A 17,403-nucleotide genomic window follows, 5' to 3' on the forward strand; every position below is an offset into this window, starting at 1 on the left:
AATGACTCATGGGTGGGGGGAGGATAAAAGCAAAAGTGAATTTGGAAAGAAACTCGAATGAGGTAAAAAGTTAAAACATATTTTATTGATATTACAGTTTGGATTTAGGGAGTTCCTACTGTGCCTCCACAGTAATGAACCTGACTAGTATCCATGAGGTTGCATGTTCGATCCCTGGCCTCACTAAGAGGGTTAACGATTTTGTGTTGCTGTGAAATGCTGTGTAGGTCACAGATTCAACTCAGATGCTGCATGGCCGTGGCCGTGGCATAAGCTGGAAGCTGTAGCTCTGATTTGACCCCTAGCCTGGGAACTTCCATATGCCACAGATACGGCCCTTGAAATAAAATTTAAAAAAAAATAAAATTTGGGGAGTTCCCATCGTAGCTCAGTGGTTAACGAATCCAACTAGGAATGATGAGGTTTCTGGTTCGATCCCTGGCCTTGCTCAGTGGGTTAAGGACCCGGCGTTGTTGTGAGCTGTGGTGTGGATCACAGACTCGGCTCGGATCCCACGTTGCTGTGGCTCTGGTGTAGGTCTGCAGCTACAGCTCCAATTCAACCCCTAGCCTGGGAACCTCCATGTGCCACCTGAACGGCCCTAGAAAAGGCAAAAAGACAAAAAATAAAATAAAATAAAATAAAATTTGGATATAACATTTTTATGTAAATTTCAGAAAATTAATCAACATACAGCAAGAAAATCAGGTCCATCTTTGTTATAAATGAAGAGAAGCAGTCCATTCAATCGGTCCGTTCTGAACTTGAAAGAAATCTCAAAGTCCATCCCACCGTGAAACATGTACGGATAAAGTTCCAAGAACCCTTTAGAGAGAAAAAACATGTATGTATTAGCATGTGCAAAGCAATATGGGCAGCATTTAAAGTGTTATAAGATAACCTCAGAACATATTCTGTCATTGAGTAAATCGCAAAAGAAGATGCCGATCAATGCTATGAAATGTACCTTGTGATGGTCCAGAAGCAGCAGAATGCACCTGACACATCCCCAAGAGGAAGCGATTTATTCTCTAAATCACTAATGCGATTAAGACTATTACTATTTTATATAAGTATTAAGAATAAGCACTGGCATTGACTTATGGGAAAATCTGAAAGATGACAGTGATAAAAAATGATACAGAGTTTGATATTACTTAGTTTTCTGTTCTGAAGGCAGTTTAACCAACTTAATATCGAACCAACTTAGCTCTAACTGTAGGAGTCAAAGGTAGGCTTTTATTCGAAAGACAAGCCATGGTGGCCATGCCACCACGTTCCCTTCCACCCTTTCTGCTGGGTGGCTGCTAGGCAGGGACTGTGGCTGGGGGCTATGCCAGGGACACTGCACCTCCCCTTTGCTGCAGCCTTCAGAATAATGGTGATGATGGGAATTAGATTCTCTAGCTCTCCCTGAGGGACCTACTTGCCCCATTACATAGCTGAAATTTTATTCCTAGGCACACTGCTGGTCCGTGTAATGGGATAAACAGATATGGTGTGGAGTGACCTGGCCGACCCAACTCTGAAACAGCTAAGTAAAGCTGCAGTCTAAGTAAGAACAATGGCCTCACAAATGGACATTATTGATACGACCATATGTAAACCCCAAACTGCCAGAGATCTTACACATGAATATGCATTTATGAGTCTTGCTATTGATATTGTGTATTCAGACATTGAGAATGTATGTATGTGCATCGTGGCCTGACTAGGTATTTCTGTGATAGTAGGTTCATAAGAGGTCAAAATAACTGGATCGGGGAGATTACATTATGCCAAAGATAGAACATACAAGCTAAGCAATGACTATGTCTATTTGAGAACCTTACCCATCCCTAGGAAGTGGGCTCCCTCTTGTAATGAAGTGGGACATCCCTCCCAGCTGCTATACACGTTGATTCGCTCTTCAGAACTCTGCCAAACCAGATGCTCCCAAGTAGCAGAGGGATTATAATTCTTCATAAAATACACATCCTTGAGACAGCCCACAAAACCCTTTTGAATTATGCCTGCGGAAGTTGAGAGACATCAAGAAATATGGATTTTGAGAAATTCTTTTCAAGTAATTCACTTGACATGCTGTTACAATAAAAGAAATAGGCACTCTTCACAACAGCCAAGAATGGAAACAACCTAGATGTCCATTTACAGAGGAATGGATTAAGCCAAGGTGGTACATCTATGCAACGGAATACTACTCAGCCATAAAGAGAACAAAATAACGCCATTTGCAGCAACATGGATGCAACTAGAGGTTCTCATACTAAGTGAAGTCAGCAAGATATCAAATCCCATATGATATCACTTATATGTTGAATCTGAAGTAGGGCACAAACGAACCTGTCTACAAAACAGAAACAGACTCATGGACATAGAGAACAGACTTGTAGGTGCCGAGGGGGAGAGGGGAGGGCTTGGGATGGAGGGGAGTTTGGGGTTGGTAGATGCAAACTATTACCTCTAGAATGGACAAGCAGTGAGTTCCTACTGAATAAGACAGGGAACTCTATCCAATCTACTGGGATAGAATGTGATGGAAGACAATATGAGAAAAAGAATGTGTGTGTGTGTGTGTATGAGAGAGAGAGAGAGAGAGAGACTGGGTCAGTATGCTGTACAGCAGAAATTGACACAATACTGTAAATCAACTATACTCTAATTTAAAAAAAAAGAAATAGGCAGCGGTGCTCATTATAACTCATGTAAACACAACTCCATCAGCTACGGTCACCGGTAACAATGGCGTTGTTTAGCTCCACCTGCAGAAACAGATGCGTCCGCAAAAACCTCGGTTTTTGTAGCACTAGCAGGAATACTGCCTTTTGAACTAACAAGGAGAGTTATCCTGCCACTGGTCTTAAAAAGAAAAGTGTGATACCGAGGGTTAAAAGTACAGTTTGGGACACGTCTGTCTATGGAATCTATAGTTTATAAATTAGTTCCTTCATCCTTATGAACCGGTGTGTCACAAAAGTAAATCAATAATTTTACTTTATTTCTAGAAATTAATATAATGTTATGTTTCTGAATTCCCCAGACCCAGAAGGTAGAAAGTTTATGAATACAACAAATGGGGTGGCCACGAGGGCTTGGGAAAGAGAGAAAATGAGCAAGAGAGAAAATTTGAGAGCAGGAAAAAAGTAGAGAGGGTAGAAGGAACAGGAAGTCGAGCTCACATTTCATACAATGAGATCAGGGCCAAGCCTGGTGCTCAGCTTCTAAGTTCATGACTGGATTTTGGGGAAGGAGTTCCCTAGCAGTCCAAGTTTTACAAGGTCAATGTATACGCACAAGGTCAAATCCCTTATTTATGATGAAGAGATGTCCTCTACAGGAGGAAGAGTTAATATTAGGGTATGCCTTCCACCTGATGCCTGGATGTACCAAAGCCAAGAAGTGAGCATGATGGTCAAAGAACCAGGACAAAGATGCTCTCTTTCAATCCTTGTGTTTGTGTGTGTGTCAGTATTTTTGAGGGATGTGAAAACCCTCTCTTCTTTACAGGTATTTCTGAGGAGGTAACTACCATCAGTCTTAAATATTAAGTCTTAAGTATTTCTGAGGAGGTAACTACCATCAGTCTTAAATATTAAGGATTTAAATATATCCCTCTCCAAAACTCACTGAAAGTTTTTCAATCCTTTGATCCTAAAATAACATACCTTTGACTAAAATTAGGATAATTCATTTCAGCAAAAGGGGGTTGTTTTTTTTGTTTTGTTTCGTTTTTTTTTTTTTTTTTTTTTTGGCTGCACCTTCAGCATAGGGAAGTTCCTGGGTCAGAGATCAAATCTGAGCTACCGCTGCATCCTAAACCACTGCTGTGGCAATGCCAGATCCGTACTCCACTGTGCCACAGCGGGAACTCCCATTTCAACACAAGTTTAATGAATGGCTCTCATATACCAATAACTGGACACTAAGAATTTAAATGCAAAAAACACACAACTCCTTTAGGAAAGAAGAGATCTAAAGGAAAAGTTTGACATATTGATTATATATAAAGCACGAAATAGAAAATAATGCTAGTATTGATAACTTTAAAATAATGTAACTCAACTCCAGTCTAAATTGTGGCAACAACATGTAAATTCTCTACCTTCCTCAGACTTACCAGACTCCTTCCTGAGGATGGTGTAGCTTTGGGGGAGCCCTCCCACAAACACGCCTGTGTTCTCCCCAATAACAGTGCTACCGTTCAGGGTGGACGAGGAACCTATGGATGGAAAAGCAGATGAGAATCCCAACTTCTGCAGGATGATCCATTTTTTTTTCTTTTTCCTTTTTTGTTTTTCTCTCTTTTTTTTTTTTTTTTTTTTTTTTTTTTTTTTTTTTTTTTAGGGCTGCAGCTGTGGCATATGGAAGTTCCCAGGCTAGGGATTGAATCAGAGCTGCAGCTGCCAGCCTACACCACAGCCACAGCAATGCCAGATTCTTAACCCACGGGGCAAGGCCAAGGATCAAACCCACATCCCCATGGAGACTAGTTGGGTTCATTACCACTGAGCCACAACAGGAACTCCAGGATAATCTATTTCTACTAATGTAACTAATGATTAAACCCTTCACTGGGCTTCTGGACATCACTCTTTCTTGGTTCTCTTTCCCCAACTCAGTTTTGATATTTAGGACATCCATCTGATTTCAGAACGAGGGCTCCACTTGGATCCAGACAGACCTCATAGTGACAGGGTCTGTTTTACTGGCCATGTCTATGCTGTTTGGCCAGTTTTATAACCCTTTGACCATGCTTATCACTCTTAATCCTCTAGTTTAGTTGATCACAGTAATGGCATTATTTAGACTTAATCATCCCACTGCTGGGCATATATCCAGAGAAAACCATGACTGGAAAAGATACATGGACTCCAATGTTCATTTCAGCTCTATATACAATAGCCAAGACATGGAAAAAACCTAAATGTCCATATACAGAGGAGTGGATAAAGAAGATGTGGTACATATACACAATGGAATATTACTCAGCCATTAAAAGGAAAGAAATAACGGCATTTGCAGCAACATGGTTGGACCTAGAAATTATCATGCTAAGTGAAGTTAGTCAGACATAGACACCAGTGTCACATGCTATTGTTTACACAGTGAACTTCTTTCTAGAACAGATACTGGCTCACAGACTTTGAAAAATTTATGGCTTCCAAAGGAGACAGGTTGGTTGGGGGGGCGGGGTGGGAGGATGGGCTGGGGGTTTGGGATGGAAATGCTATCAAATTGGGTTGTGATGATCATTGTACAACTATAAATGTAATAAAATTCACCAAAAAAAAAAAAGACGTAATTGACTATATCCAGTCTCTTGGGATAGATCATGCTGGAAGATAATATGAGAAAAAGAATGTATATATACACATGACTGGGTCAGTATACTGTACAGCAGAAATTGACACAACACTGCAAATCAACTATACTCTAATAATTTTTTTTTAAAAAAAGACTCAATTGGCAAAATTGATAGAGGCCCTATGAAAATATTGGCCCAAAGCATTGACGGTGGCCCTTCTAAATTTCAGATCCATACCTTTTGGAATTCAAAATGTCTCACCCTTTGAAATAGTCTTGGGACATTGAACACACCAAGCTCCTGCTTTTTTTGACCTACCACTTAAAAAGGGAGGGATTCTCTAATACTGCAAAGGCTGAATTGCTTCTATTAAAAATAACACAACATTTTAAATAAAGTACACTTCAATAAAATAAATTTTTAAAAAATAACCATGCTTTGGTAGAGCAACTGTTTCCACAGCACACTCTCAGGAGATGCAGACCTCAAGCATCACATCTTGCAACCTGAAGATTTTATCCCTTGGCCAAGTCACCTTCAGAAGAACTTTCTTCAACCTCATTGGAGAGGCAGTCCCCTGCCAGGTATTGCTAACCAACTTTCGTGCTGCCAAAGTCCAAGGAATAGATTCTTGGATTCACATGACACACCTAAAGAAGGCACCAAATCCTGAAGGGACCTCACATAACCCGGGGACCTGAAAGTAAAGATTTCCCCAAAATGGTGGCAGATGACATTTGACGAGGCAGCTTTCTGGACCAGGAACGTTGGAAGTTTATCCACAAAGTTTTGACAATGACATAATGCTTCATATGATCTCCAGTGTCTATGATCTTGATAACACAGGGACTTTAGATAAAATGTCTCAGAGTTCTCCCCCTACCTCCCCTTGTTACTCAAATGTGACCTCGATAGGTTTCCAGTCTCTGCACTTCACCTCCAATATGAGACACTACAGCCAGGAAATGTAGATGAAATTGAGTGGAGATAAAGGTGAAGGAGGAAATGGAGAAGTATAAACTACAGAAGTGTGGCAACCTCAGCCTATCAATAGAGCCATTCATATGTGTCAAGGAAGATCTTACCTGTGTACTGCCCATCAAGTGTGATTTGGCCGAAAGCCTGATGCCTAATAGCGATGACCTCATGCCATTTGCCATCACTATATTGTTTACCAGCATCATTAGTTGTGGTAACTTCCACTGCAGACCCCTGAAGGGAATACATGAGTGAAATAAATCAATGAGTGAATATATATGTCGATACACACACATATAAACTTGTATATTTCTTAAAAACCAATGTGCACATTTCAACACGATCCTGATGTGAGCATGCATATGTTTCAAAGAGAACTCAAAATTCAAGTCGATACCTAACATCATTCTGGCTTTTCTGTGAGGTCCTTCTGTGACCACCACAGCGTTCAAATCTGAAAAGAACTTCTCTTTGGAACAAGAATTTCTTACAAGCACATTTGGATGTTGCATAACTCTACTCACCAGAAAGGTCATGAATTTTATATTCTAATACAGATTTTCGATTTTTGGCAGACATATAAGAGAAGCTTTTAAAACGAAGGAAATATCATCCAAGCAATATTGCTCTAAAGACACGGAAACATCTGGCAAGTTAGTTTCTTGTGCCTTCCTTAACAAGAGCAAGTAGCAAGAGCAAGATGGAATAGTAACAAGAGCAGGACGGAATAAGATGCACATTAAAAATTAGCCAGTTACTAATATGTTGAACATGAGTGTTGCAGTTAAACTTAGTACTCAGTGCTTATGTAGTCTGGTCTAGCATTTATATTTTTGGCTAAGGTAATAGCATCATAATTAAAAATGAATTCCTCAGTGGATAAGACTAAGGAAATATGAAGAATAGAGACCAGCTAAAAGGAGGTAAGAATAAGGAAAGAGATAAAGAGAAGTAGAAAACTTTCATCGCTTTAGCACCGCATATATCATGGTTAGCACAATAGTACTCTTTTTAATGTTAGTGAGCAAATAAAACTAAGGAAAATATATTTCAACTTCGTCACCATTATCATTTACTACTAGTGTGATTAAAGGAAAAAAAAAAAAAACAACAACCAGAAAGTTACCCTAAACCTTCTAAAAGAAACTAAATTTCTCTCTTTCTTAATAGAGTTGATCGCCTTGGGAATAACTAACTCCAATTTGATAACACAGTAAAAAAAGATTGGGTAAAATATTAACAAAATACTTTTTTTTTTTTAATTGTGTGGAATGCCTCACCAAGCTCTAGTAATTTCTGTTTACTGTTTTCTAAAATATATAAAAGTGATAATTACTTGACATAAGATGGTGAAGACTTATATTACTCAAAGTGCAGTGCTAATCATACCATCTTTGGTAAAACATTTCCATTTTTATTTTCCTAAAACAGTTTCAGCAATATAGCATGTCCATTCCATGCATTTAATTGGCTCCTGTCAGGCCTCATACAAAGCATGACAACTTGTATGACATACAAAATTTCATATTACCAAAAAAACAGCTTTTAATTTCCCATGAGTATGAGTGGGTTGCTTCTTACGTGGACAATATCCCAATTTTATTGACAACTTGATCAGCTAGAAAGATGACCATTTGGGTAAGTCCTTGAATCGTTGTAGGTTGACTTTCTATTTTTTTTTCTCTACATATTCCTTTATTTTCTTCACCATCTCAACATTTTAATATTTTACAAACACACATTTCATTATCATACTTTAATAATTAAAACCAGAACTGGTGTCGTGCCCAATTAATGTGCCCTGGTAGCATGCCCATTAGTTTTTCCATTAGTGAATTCAACAATACTAATGGGATTACTAGCATGGGATGCTAATTGGGCGTGACATAAGAAACTGGCTTACTTCTTAGCATACCCTTGCTAATGATGAAATTAATGAGCATTTTATTAAATGCTGTCTCATCAAAGTGTACTTAGTTAGCGTTAAAATTGTTACAAACGATGCTGCATTCTGAAGATCAGGTGTCTGAGTCAGTGGTTCTTCGTATTATGTTTGGCAACAATCTGAAGCATTACTAGTTCTCCCCATCAGAAATTGCATTTATCGGAGACAAACTCAAGTACAGAACATATAGCTTCAGGATACCAAATTTTCTTCAAACTTAGAGAAACTTAGCATATTCTTCTTCAATGATCATCTGAAGATTATTTCCCTCTCACCAATGTGAAGAGAATAATTCTGTGATCGACTGTGGTGTCATACGATGCAGTTTGTTTTTTCCACTGGGGAAGTACCAATAGTACCAATAGTAGGCGCTACTCAGATTTTTTTTCATTTCCACAGTTTCCTAAGTAAAATCAGAATGTGACGTGAATTCCTGTTAAGGTCACTAACCATAAAGCATTGAAATGATATCCACGAATCATTACTGGACGACAACATATCACTGGCTCAAGTATATCCAAATTGAAATTAATCTAATAAGGAATATGGGAAGACTACGGTTAATCATTAGAGATGTAACCAAAAACATTTTAATCGTTAAACGTAACTGACTTTTAACAACGATTCCGATGTTCAGTTTATAATATGTAAACATACGTGCAATGTTAAATATTAGGAAGATTTTCTCCTTCCCCCAAATATTTTTTCATAGAATTAATTGGACATTTGGAAAGAAAGCCATGTAAGTTTTTACACCGATGGCCTTTATGTAGGATTACATTGTTACGTGAGGAAGGTATTACTTGAGTTTATTAAGATATTTTAAATAGAACAAGGTGTACAATGACTTCAGGTATTTTGAAGCTACATATTAGAGAGTAACTTTAAATTCCTACAAAATGTTCTTTCCACAACTCAAAATTTCATTGTTTTCAATGGATTCAGGAAGAGTAGCTTAAAAATAACCATTGGTATAAGTCAAGATACCTAACCAACTGACAAATTAAGACAAATAAGAATTAAATTGATAAATTATCATTAAAGGGATAGAAATTTTACCCTAGAAAATGGATAATTCTCTCAGTTATGAGCCCTGTTTTACCAAGAGTCAAGCCAGTCAGTCAGTCAATCTGTTGATGGACATTTATTTATTGAGTATCCACTGTGTTGCAAGGACTGCACTGAGCCTCAAAGATGTATTTGTGGATCAAATAGACAGGCCTTTCCTTGCTGGACCGGACCCTCAGATAAGAATGGCATATTGATAGAAACAATCTACCCATCGACAGGTGAATGGATTAAGAATATGTACTGCAAATACACAATGGAATACCATTCCACCAACAAAAGAATGAAATAGTGCCACTTGCAGCAGCATGGATGAAACGAGAGATTCTCATACTAAGTGAAGTCAGAAAGAAAGACAAATACAAATACCTCATGATATAAGATCGCTTATATGTGGGCTCTCAAACATGGCACAAATGAACCTATCTACGGAACAGAAACAGACTCCCAGACATGCAGAACAGACTTGTGGTTGCCAAGAGGCCAGGTGGGGTGGGCTGCTAGTGGGGGTGGTAATGGGATGGGCTGGGAACACGATGGAAGATAACATGAAAAAAAGAATGTGTGTGTGTGTGAATGGGTCATTTTGCTGCACAGCAGAAATTGGCACAACAATGTCAATTAACTATAATTTAAAAAAAATGAAAAAAGAAAAGAGGGCACATGCCGCGTCTGAGCTTAGATTTAAAAAGACTGGCTTGTGTTGTGGGTGTCTGCGCTCCTCTTGCTCTGAGGGAGACCTCAGCCAGGAGATGAGGCAGCCTCAGGAAGAGACTGCAGGAGTAAAAGACAAAAACAAAACAAAACAAAACACGACCTGTCCGAGGAACACAATTAGGTGTTCCTTAGACCATCTCCTGTCATTTAAAGACAAAGGAAAGAAACCCGGCTTCGAGTGCCACCTGAAGGAGTGGGTATTTGAATGTCCATGAGAGGCATATAAACAAAGTTTTTTAAACCTCAGGTTGCGCCAACTTTATTCAAGAAGCTGTAGCCATATTCTTATCCCAAAAGAGAAAAAAGCAGAGGAAGAATATTCCACGTATTCTCCATGCCTCAGTTTCAACAACTCTTTGTCGGATAATATGTGAGGTCCTCTTTAAGAAGTTAGCAAGTGCGTCCTTTTAAGCCGCATAAATTCCTTGGTGGTGAGGACGAGGGGCCAGCCCTGACCAGCTTGAGCTCACTGACGCACGTGGAGACAGCACTGCGACCAAGGAGCACTGAGTCTAATAGAGCTGATTACTTTTCCTCCATCAGATCTTAAGGCAGTTTGGCTCAGCCAGTCCTTTCCTTTCTTTTGAGTAAATTAATTGCCACTTTCCTGAAAACACAGGTAACATTTGCCTTGTGGAGGGATGTGATTCCAGGTAAAAAAGCACTTGCAAGGGGTCATGAAACCCTCTCCATGCCCCTGCTTCTCCCTCTTTGGCTCTAACGATTTTATGAATACTTGGTTGGCAAGTACCAACTCTGTACAGAGGTTAGGATTTGGGTACACAGGTAGGGGCAGAGCAGTGGGCAATGCCAGCGGCAGTGAGGAGAATTCGAGGTCAATGTCCACGGGAGGAGTGATGGGACAGGAATGGCTGGCAATGCCCTGTGAATGTTTCCGTGAGCTCTGCTATGGTCTACACCGTCTCCCCACAGGAAAGGGGATGGGAGTTCCCGTTGTGGCTCAGTGGTAATGAACCCGACCAGCATCCATGAGGATGCGGTTTTGATCCCAGGCCCCAGTCAGTGGGTTAAGGATCTGGCGCTGCTGAGAGCTGCAGTGTAGGTCACAGACGAGGCTTGGATCTGGTGTTGCTGTGGCTGTGGTATAGACCGGCAGCTGCAGCTCCTGTTCAACCCCTAACCTCTGAGCTTCCATATGCCATGGGTGTGGCCCTAAAAAGACAGGGGGGAGAAAAAAAAGAAAAGAAAAGGGGATGAAAATGATGAACCAACCGGTGAGAGTTCCCCAACACATTCTCAGGATCCTACCAGGAATACCAGGGCTGAGCAGAGGTGAGCGCTGCTTAACCCCTCTACCTTCCTATGCTGCAGAATCTGAAGGTAGCACATCCTTTAGGAAAAGAGACAACCCTGTCAAAGAGACGGCAGTCATACTTCAGTGCGGATGAAATTATTCTTGGATTAATTCTGCAAAGACTTTGCCCCATACGTTTAGAGTGTTTGTGGGGTGGGGGGTGGTTCATGAAATACTCAAAACCCATGAACACACCTGTGGCCACTGCGCTATTACAACTATAGCTCTGAGGTGTGACTCCGGAATCAGGCTCGCAGACACCAGGATGGACGTTTATGAAGGTGTGACCAAGTGTAAGGGGGAGGCATGTGAAGCCCCCCCCACTGCTTTGGACCGTGCCGCTCCCTGCCCTGTCTGACCCCGGCAGGACTCCCAGCTCCAGTGGTGGGGGAGGGAGGTCCAGAGAGAGGATAGCAGGAGGGGCATTTTGTTCACTTCCTACTTCTGCGTTTCCGTGCATAACTGCCTACCTGGAGTATAAGACATTTTTAATGACATGGATTCATGGATCGAAATAAACCAAAGTTAGTGCCAGTGCTACTACTATCGCTGCGGGACCCTCGTCAACCCACTTCATCTAACGCAGGGAAGAAAACAATATCTACCTCATTTGGCTGCTTTAAAAATGAAAGGAGATGAACCCACTTTCAAGGTCACTGACTAAACTGTTACGCTATTAAAGTTTTCCGCCATTGGTCTCCAGTCAACTCCAGAAAGCCCAGAATTAAATCCATGCACCTACAGTCAACTAATATGACAAAGGAGGCAAGAATATACAATGGAGAAAAGGCAGCCCTCCAATAAGTGGTGCTGGGAAAACCAGGCAGCTACATGTAAAAGAATGACATGAGACTACACCCTAACACTATACACAAAAATAAACTCAAAATGGATTAAAGACCTAAATATTAGATCAGATGCTATAAAACTCTTAGAGGAAAACATAGGCCAAACACTCTCTGACATAAACCACAGCAACATCTTCTCAGATCCACCTCCTCGAGTAATGACAATGAAAACAAAAATAAATAAATGGGACTTAATTAAACTTAAAAGTTTCTGCACAGCAAAGGAAACCCTAAACAAAATGAAAAGACAACCCACAGAATGGGAGAAAATATTTGCAAATGAATCAACTGACAAGGGATTAATCTCCAAGATATATACACACATCCTGCAGTTCTATATCAACAAAACAAACAACCCCATCAAAAAATGGGCAGAAGATCTAAACAGACAATTCTCCAAAGACATATGGATGGCCAAAACACACATGAAAAGATGTTCAACATCACTCATTATCAGAGAAATGCAAACCAAAACTCCTATGAAGCACCACCTATACCAACCGGAATGGCCATCATCAAAAAGTCTACAAACAAGAAGTGCTGGGGAGGGTGTGGAGAAAAAGGAACTCTGTTACACTGTTGGTGGGAATGCAAATTGGTGCAACCACTGTGGAGATTCCTCAGACAACTCAAAATAGAATTACCATTTGATCCAGCAATCCTACTGCTGGGCATCTATCCAGAGAAAACCATGACTCGTAAAGACACATGTACTCCAATGTTCATTGCAGCACTACATACAATAGCAAGACAAGGAAGCAACGTAAGTATCCATTGACCAAAGAGTAGATAAAGAAGATGTGGCACATATACACAATGGAATATTATTCAGCCATAAAAGGAATGAAGTAATGGAATTTGCAGCAACGTGGATGGACCTAGAAATTATCATGTTAAGTGACGTTAGACACCAACATCGTATGCTGTCACTTACACGTGGAATCTGAAAAAGGGGTACAATGTCCTTCTTTGCAGAACAGACACTGACTCACAGACTCTGAAAAACTTCCGGTTACCAAAGGAGACAACTTGGGGTGGGGGAAGGGACAGGCTGGGGGTTTGGGATGGAAATGCTATAAAACTGGGTTGGGATGAGTGTTGTACAACTATAAATACAAAAAAAATTGTTGAGTTAAAAAAATAAAGCTTTTTTCCATTTGGCTCTGCCTCAAACAGACCTAGATATTAACAGCCTGAGGTGGAAAAAAGCAGAACTAGATTTTTTTTCGTTTTCATTGACAGTCTTCTGTTTTACAGGATCGTTTCCTGACATTTAATGTTTTTGTTGATATTTACAATTTAGCATTTGGTCTCTTTCCAATCTTGTTAACTGTTCTTGGAACCTTTTCAGTCTATTAGTAATTAATTTCTTTGGTGATAACATTTAAAGTCAAATATTTCTGCCCATTTTATGAAAACAAGAAACCAGCCTGATCTGTACGCTTAACTGCCTCCTCCACTAAGCTGATACCTTTAGAAACTTTGAGTCACTGATTTTTTTCTTCCTTCCTTCAACTTTTACTACTTTTAGGATCAAACAATTATTAGGTTGTTTTTTTTTTTTTTCCCATTGCTCTATGTCTCTCATGCTATGCCAAAGATTCTTTGGCACTCTACTACAGAGTTCTAGTCCCTCTGTCTTTAAATACTAGATTTATTATTCACCACTGCTTCTCTATATTTCAGATTCTTTATTTTTTCCTTTTAATTAGAAAACTTGCTGAAATAGTTCCATCCGATATGGTGCATGGATGATTATTTTAACTGAGCCTCTGGATATCAGCAAGCATGTTTCTTTCGTGTTGAAAAGCTTGGTCAGAGACGAGCTGTATGATTTTGGGAAAATTAACTGTGACAGATTTTCACCTGTAAAAATGGGCATGATGGCTACTTACCTGATAGAGTTGTCACGATCTTTAAAAGATGTATATTTATATACAGAGAAAACCCTTAGAATAACGGCTGGCACCCAGATGTCCTATAGAAGCATGAGCTTTGTTTAATCTTTGACTGGAACTTGATGAATCTGTCCGATACATTTATAATCAAGTCTCTCTTAAATCAGAGATTCTCTCCTATTTTCTCTGTCTTTATTTTCTTTCCTTTTTCTTTTTCTTATGCATGTGCTCTTTTGTTCTCCTTCTGAGTTTCTTCTTAAGGATATTAGCAGCCTCCTTCATCTTTCTTTATGTATTCATATTTGTGTTATGGACTCTGATCTTCCAGTCGGAGGCCCAACCATCTCTTCTTTCATTTATCTACTTAAAGGTTCAATGGAAAAATAGCATTTTCAGTTCTGCGATGGCATCAACTTCGGTGTGCTGTTTTTGCTTTCCCAATGCCATCTGCCTTGCCTTCTGAAACAGCTGCTTCTTATTCCTATCGCTTTGTCTCTGGATGCTGGGCCTGCTTAGGTGTGATGCTGTTTCCTTTTGCCTTCCTCAGCAACCATCTATGAGCATCTCTTAATAAGCTGCTACTCCAAGTTCCTGCTATGGGGCAAGGGGTCGGTGGCATCGCTGGAGCACTAGGACTCAGGTTTGATCCCCGCCCATGACAATGGGTTAAGGATCCTGCAGTTGCCACAGCTGCTGGGTAGGTCAAGACTGCAGCTCGGAGTTCATCCCTGGCCTGGGAACTCTATATGCCTCAAGGGAAAAAAAAAAGAAAAAGAAAAAAGAGCGGAGAGAGACTTTGGGCTATTAGCCACCAACTCCCATTGGCCATTGAGATTCACTCCCATCTGTCACTGAAATTCACTCCATAAGAGTTCCCACTGTGGCTCAGTGGTAACAAACCCGACTAGCATCCATGAGGATGTGGGATTGATCCCTGGCCTTGCTCAGCAGGTTAAGGATCTAACATTGCCGTGAGCTGTGGTGCAGGTCTCAGACTTGGCTTGGAAACTGCGTTGCTGTGGCTGTGGTGTAGGCCTGCAGCTGTAGCTCCAATTCAACCCCTAGCCTGTGAACTTCCATATGCCTGGGGTCCAGCCCAAAAGATACAAAAAAAAAAAAAAAAGAAGAAGAAGAAGAAGAAACTGCAATTGTAGGGGGCAACCAGGAGTCCTTGTGTCTGAGGACCTACAGCGGACAGGGCAGGGAATTATCAAGCTCCTGCCAAAATCTCAGGAGTAAACCTTTCCCGTGGCCAACGCATGGCTCTAGCAGCTTCCTCAGGCTGAAGGGGTGAGCCTGCCTCCCCAGTTCTTTTGAGATCTTCTGCGGGAAGCCTGCAGTGATGCTCTGACACGCGGCCCCACCTTCCTTCCTCTTGGGAGGGGTCTCCAGGGCATAGGAAGCTCTTGACCTGATCCCTTAGATACAAAGGGGAAAACTGGTGCCTGCTTTACCCGTGCAACGCAAAGCGCTCAGGTAGCGAGCAGAAGCCATGTCTTAGACCAGCCTTTTACGTTGGAAAACCTGAGAAAACTCTTTGACTTCGGCCTACCCCTCAGTTACTCAGCGGCTCAACCCAGAGCTGCTCTATCTACCGCCGACTAATATTCCTGTAACCGAAGTGAAAACACCTATCTGATGGCCCTGCGGAAAAATCTAAATCCTCTCCTTTGCCTCCAGGGCCCTCAAGTCCTTCCTCTCCTCTCAGCTTTTCGACCAACCACCGGTTTCCTTGTTCGCTGTTCCACGGCCCCACGAGAATCCTCTCGATGTGCCATGTTCTTCTCCAACTCAGGCATCAGCATTTGCTGTTTGCTCTGCCCATACATGTACTGCAGCTCCTTCCCTCATTCCCACCAGTATCTCCTCGGGCCACCCCACCTCGGACCCAGGCCTTCCGTGTAGACACACACTTGGCTCCTGACCCGCTTTTCCTCACTGTTTGCCATCTGGTAGACATCACGTTTGCACAGAAGACCGACAACTCGGGAAAGAAAGACCCTTTGATTCTGTGCACTCATCACACACAACATCTTACCTGGCTTTCATAACAGCCAAGAATATTTTAAATTATTATTATTATTTTTTTACTATATCCTACCTAGATTGTTTCACAGGGGACGGGGGACACACCTAACTTTACACTGGTGTCGTCTGTAATACCCAGCCCTATAGCACCTGACAGATACTTAAATATTTGCTGGTGAAGAAAGAAAGAGAGAGAGAGATGGGATGGGGGAGGGGAGGGGGGAAGTGGCAGGGACAGAGGAGGAGAAAACGAGAAAGAGGGAAGGAGAGAAAGGCGGTAAAGAGCGACACCATTTTGCTCTGGAGGAAAGTCAAACCACGTCTGTTCAAACGCATTTAAAAGTTTTCTTCCTCATCAGGAGGGAGCACTCGGTTGTGCAGCTCACAGAGCTTAAGCACACATTCAGCTGTTGGTTTGAAGGGCTGCTGTCTTGGCTGTGGGCAAGTCCCATCACTTCTGTAAGTTCCATTTTCCTTATTGGGAAAGCAGGGAGTTATAAGAGCACTCACCTCTTAAGTTTTTGGTGAGAATGTACTGGGAAAACACAAGCACCTAGAATTTGGTAACCTCTCAAAATCATTAACTCTTTTGTTTATTATGAAATATAGTTGATTTATCGTGTTGTGTCCATTGCTACTGTGCAGCAAAGTGACCCAGTCATACACCTGTACACATTCTTTTTTCTCATACTATCTTCCATCATGTCCTATCCCAAGAGACTGGATACAGTTAGCTCCCTGGGCTGTACGGTAGGATCTCACTGCTTATCCCTTCTAAATACAACAGTTTGCATCTACTCACCCCAAACCCCCATCCCTCCCACTCCCTCCCCCTCCCCCTCGGCAACCACAAGTCTGTTCTCCGTGTCTGCGAGTCTGTTTCTTTCTGCAGATAGGTTCACCGGTGCCATATTTTAGATTCCACAAATAAGTGATATTATATGGGATTGATTACTCTTTTACCTGAGGATCAAAGAGAAAATAAGGGCGTCCGTGCTTCAACTGAAGTGCGAAATACTCTTCCTGACTGCCAGGTGATGCCGCAAAGACGATCAAACCTTCAGGCACCCTTGTTCGAAAGCTGGCCTTAATGCCTGGGGAGACAAGTGCAGTGAGCCAATCAGTGCTGGGGCTTTGTTGATTCTTTCTGATAATCGTACATTTACTTTCATTATTATTTATGATGTAGTGAGTGCAGTCGGGGAATATACACATAGATGCACTGGGATGGTCCCAGACATTTGGTTTTAAATGTATCCCATTATGAATGCCAGCCTGTTCTTGGAAACTCAAGCCTGCAC

General features: G+C 41.2%; 1 protein-coding gene across 1 annotated transcript in view; it reads right to left on the minus strand.

The window, feature by feature from the left end:
- The window catches only part of USH2A (usherin), an 811,661-nt gene that overhangs the window by 488,551 nt on the left and 305,707 nt on the right, over positions 1–17,403 (minus strand). The window contains exons 21-25 of the mRNA XM_047754984.1: positions 17,066–17,196; positions 6,391–6,517; positions 4,118–4,219; positions 1,833–2,012; positions 695–825 (exon numbers count right to left, since the gene is read on the minus strand). Coding sequence (XP_047610940.1) covers positions 695–825; positions 1,833–2,012; positions 4,118–4,219; positions 6,391–6,517; positions 17,066–17,196 — 671 coding nt within the window. The remainder of the gene's footprint in view (positions 1–694; positions 826–1,832; positions 2,013–4,117; positions 4,220–6,390; positions 6,518–17,065; positions 17,197–17,403) is intronic.

Source organism: Phacochoerus africanus, chromosome 12, assembly GCF_016906955.1.
Source record: "Phacochoerus africanus isolate WHEZ1 chromosome 12, ROS_Pafr_v1, whole genome shotgun sequence".
NCBI classification, from domain to species: domain Eukaryota; kingdom Metazoa; phylum Chordata; class Mammalia; order Artiodactyla; family Suidae; genus Phacochoerus; species Phacochoerus africanus.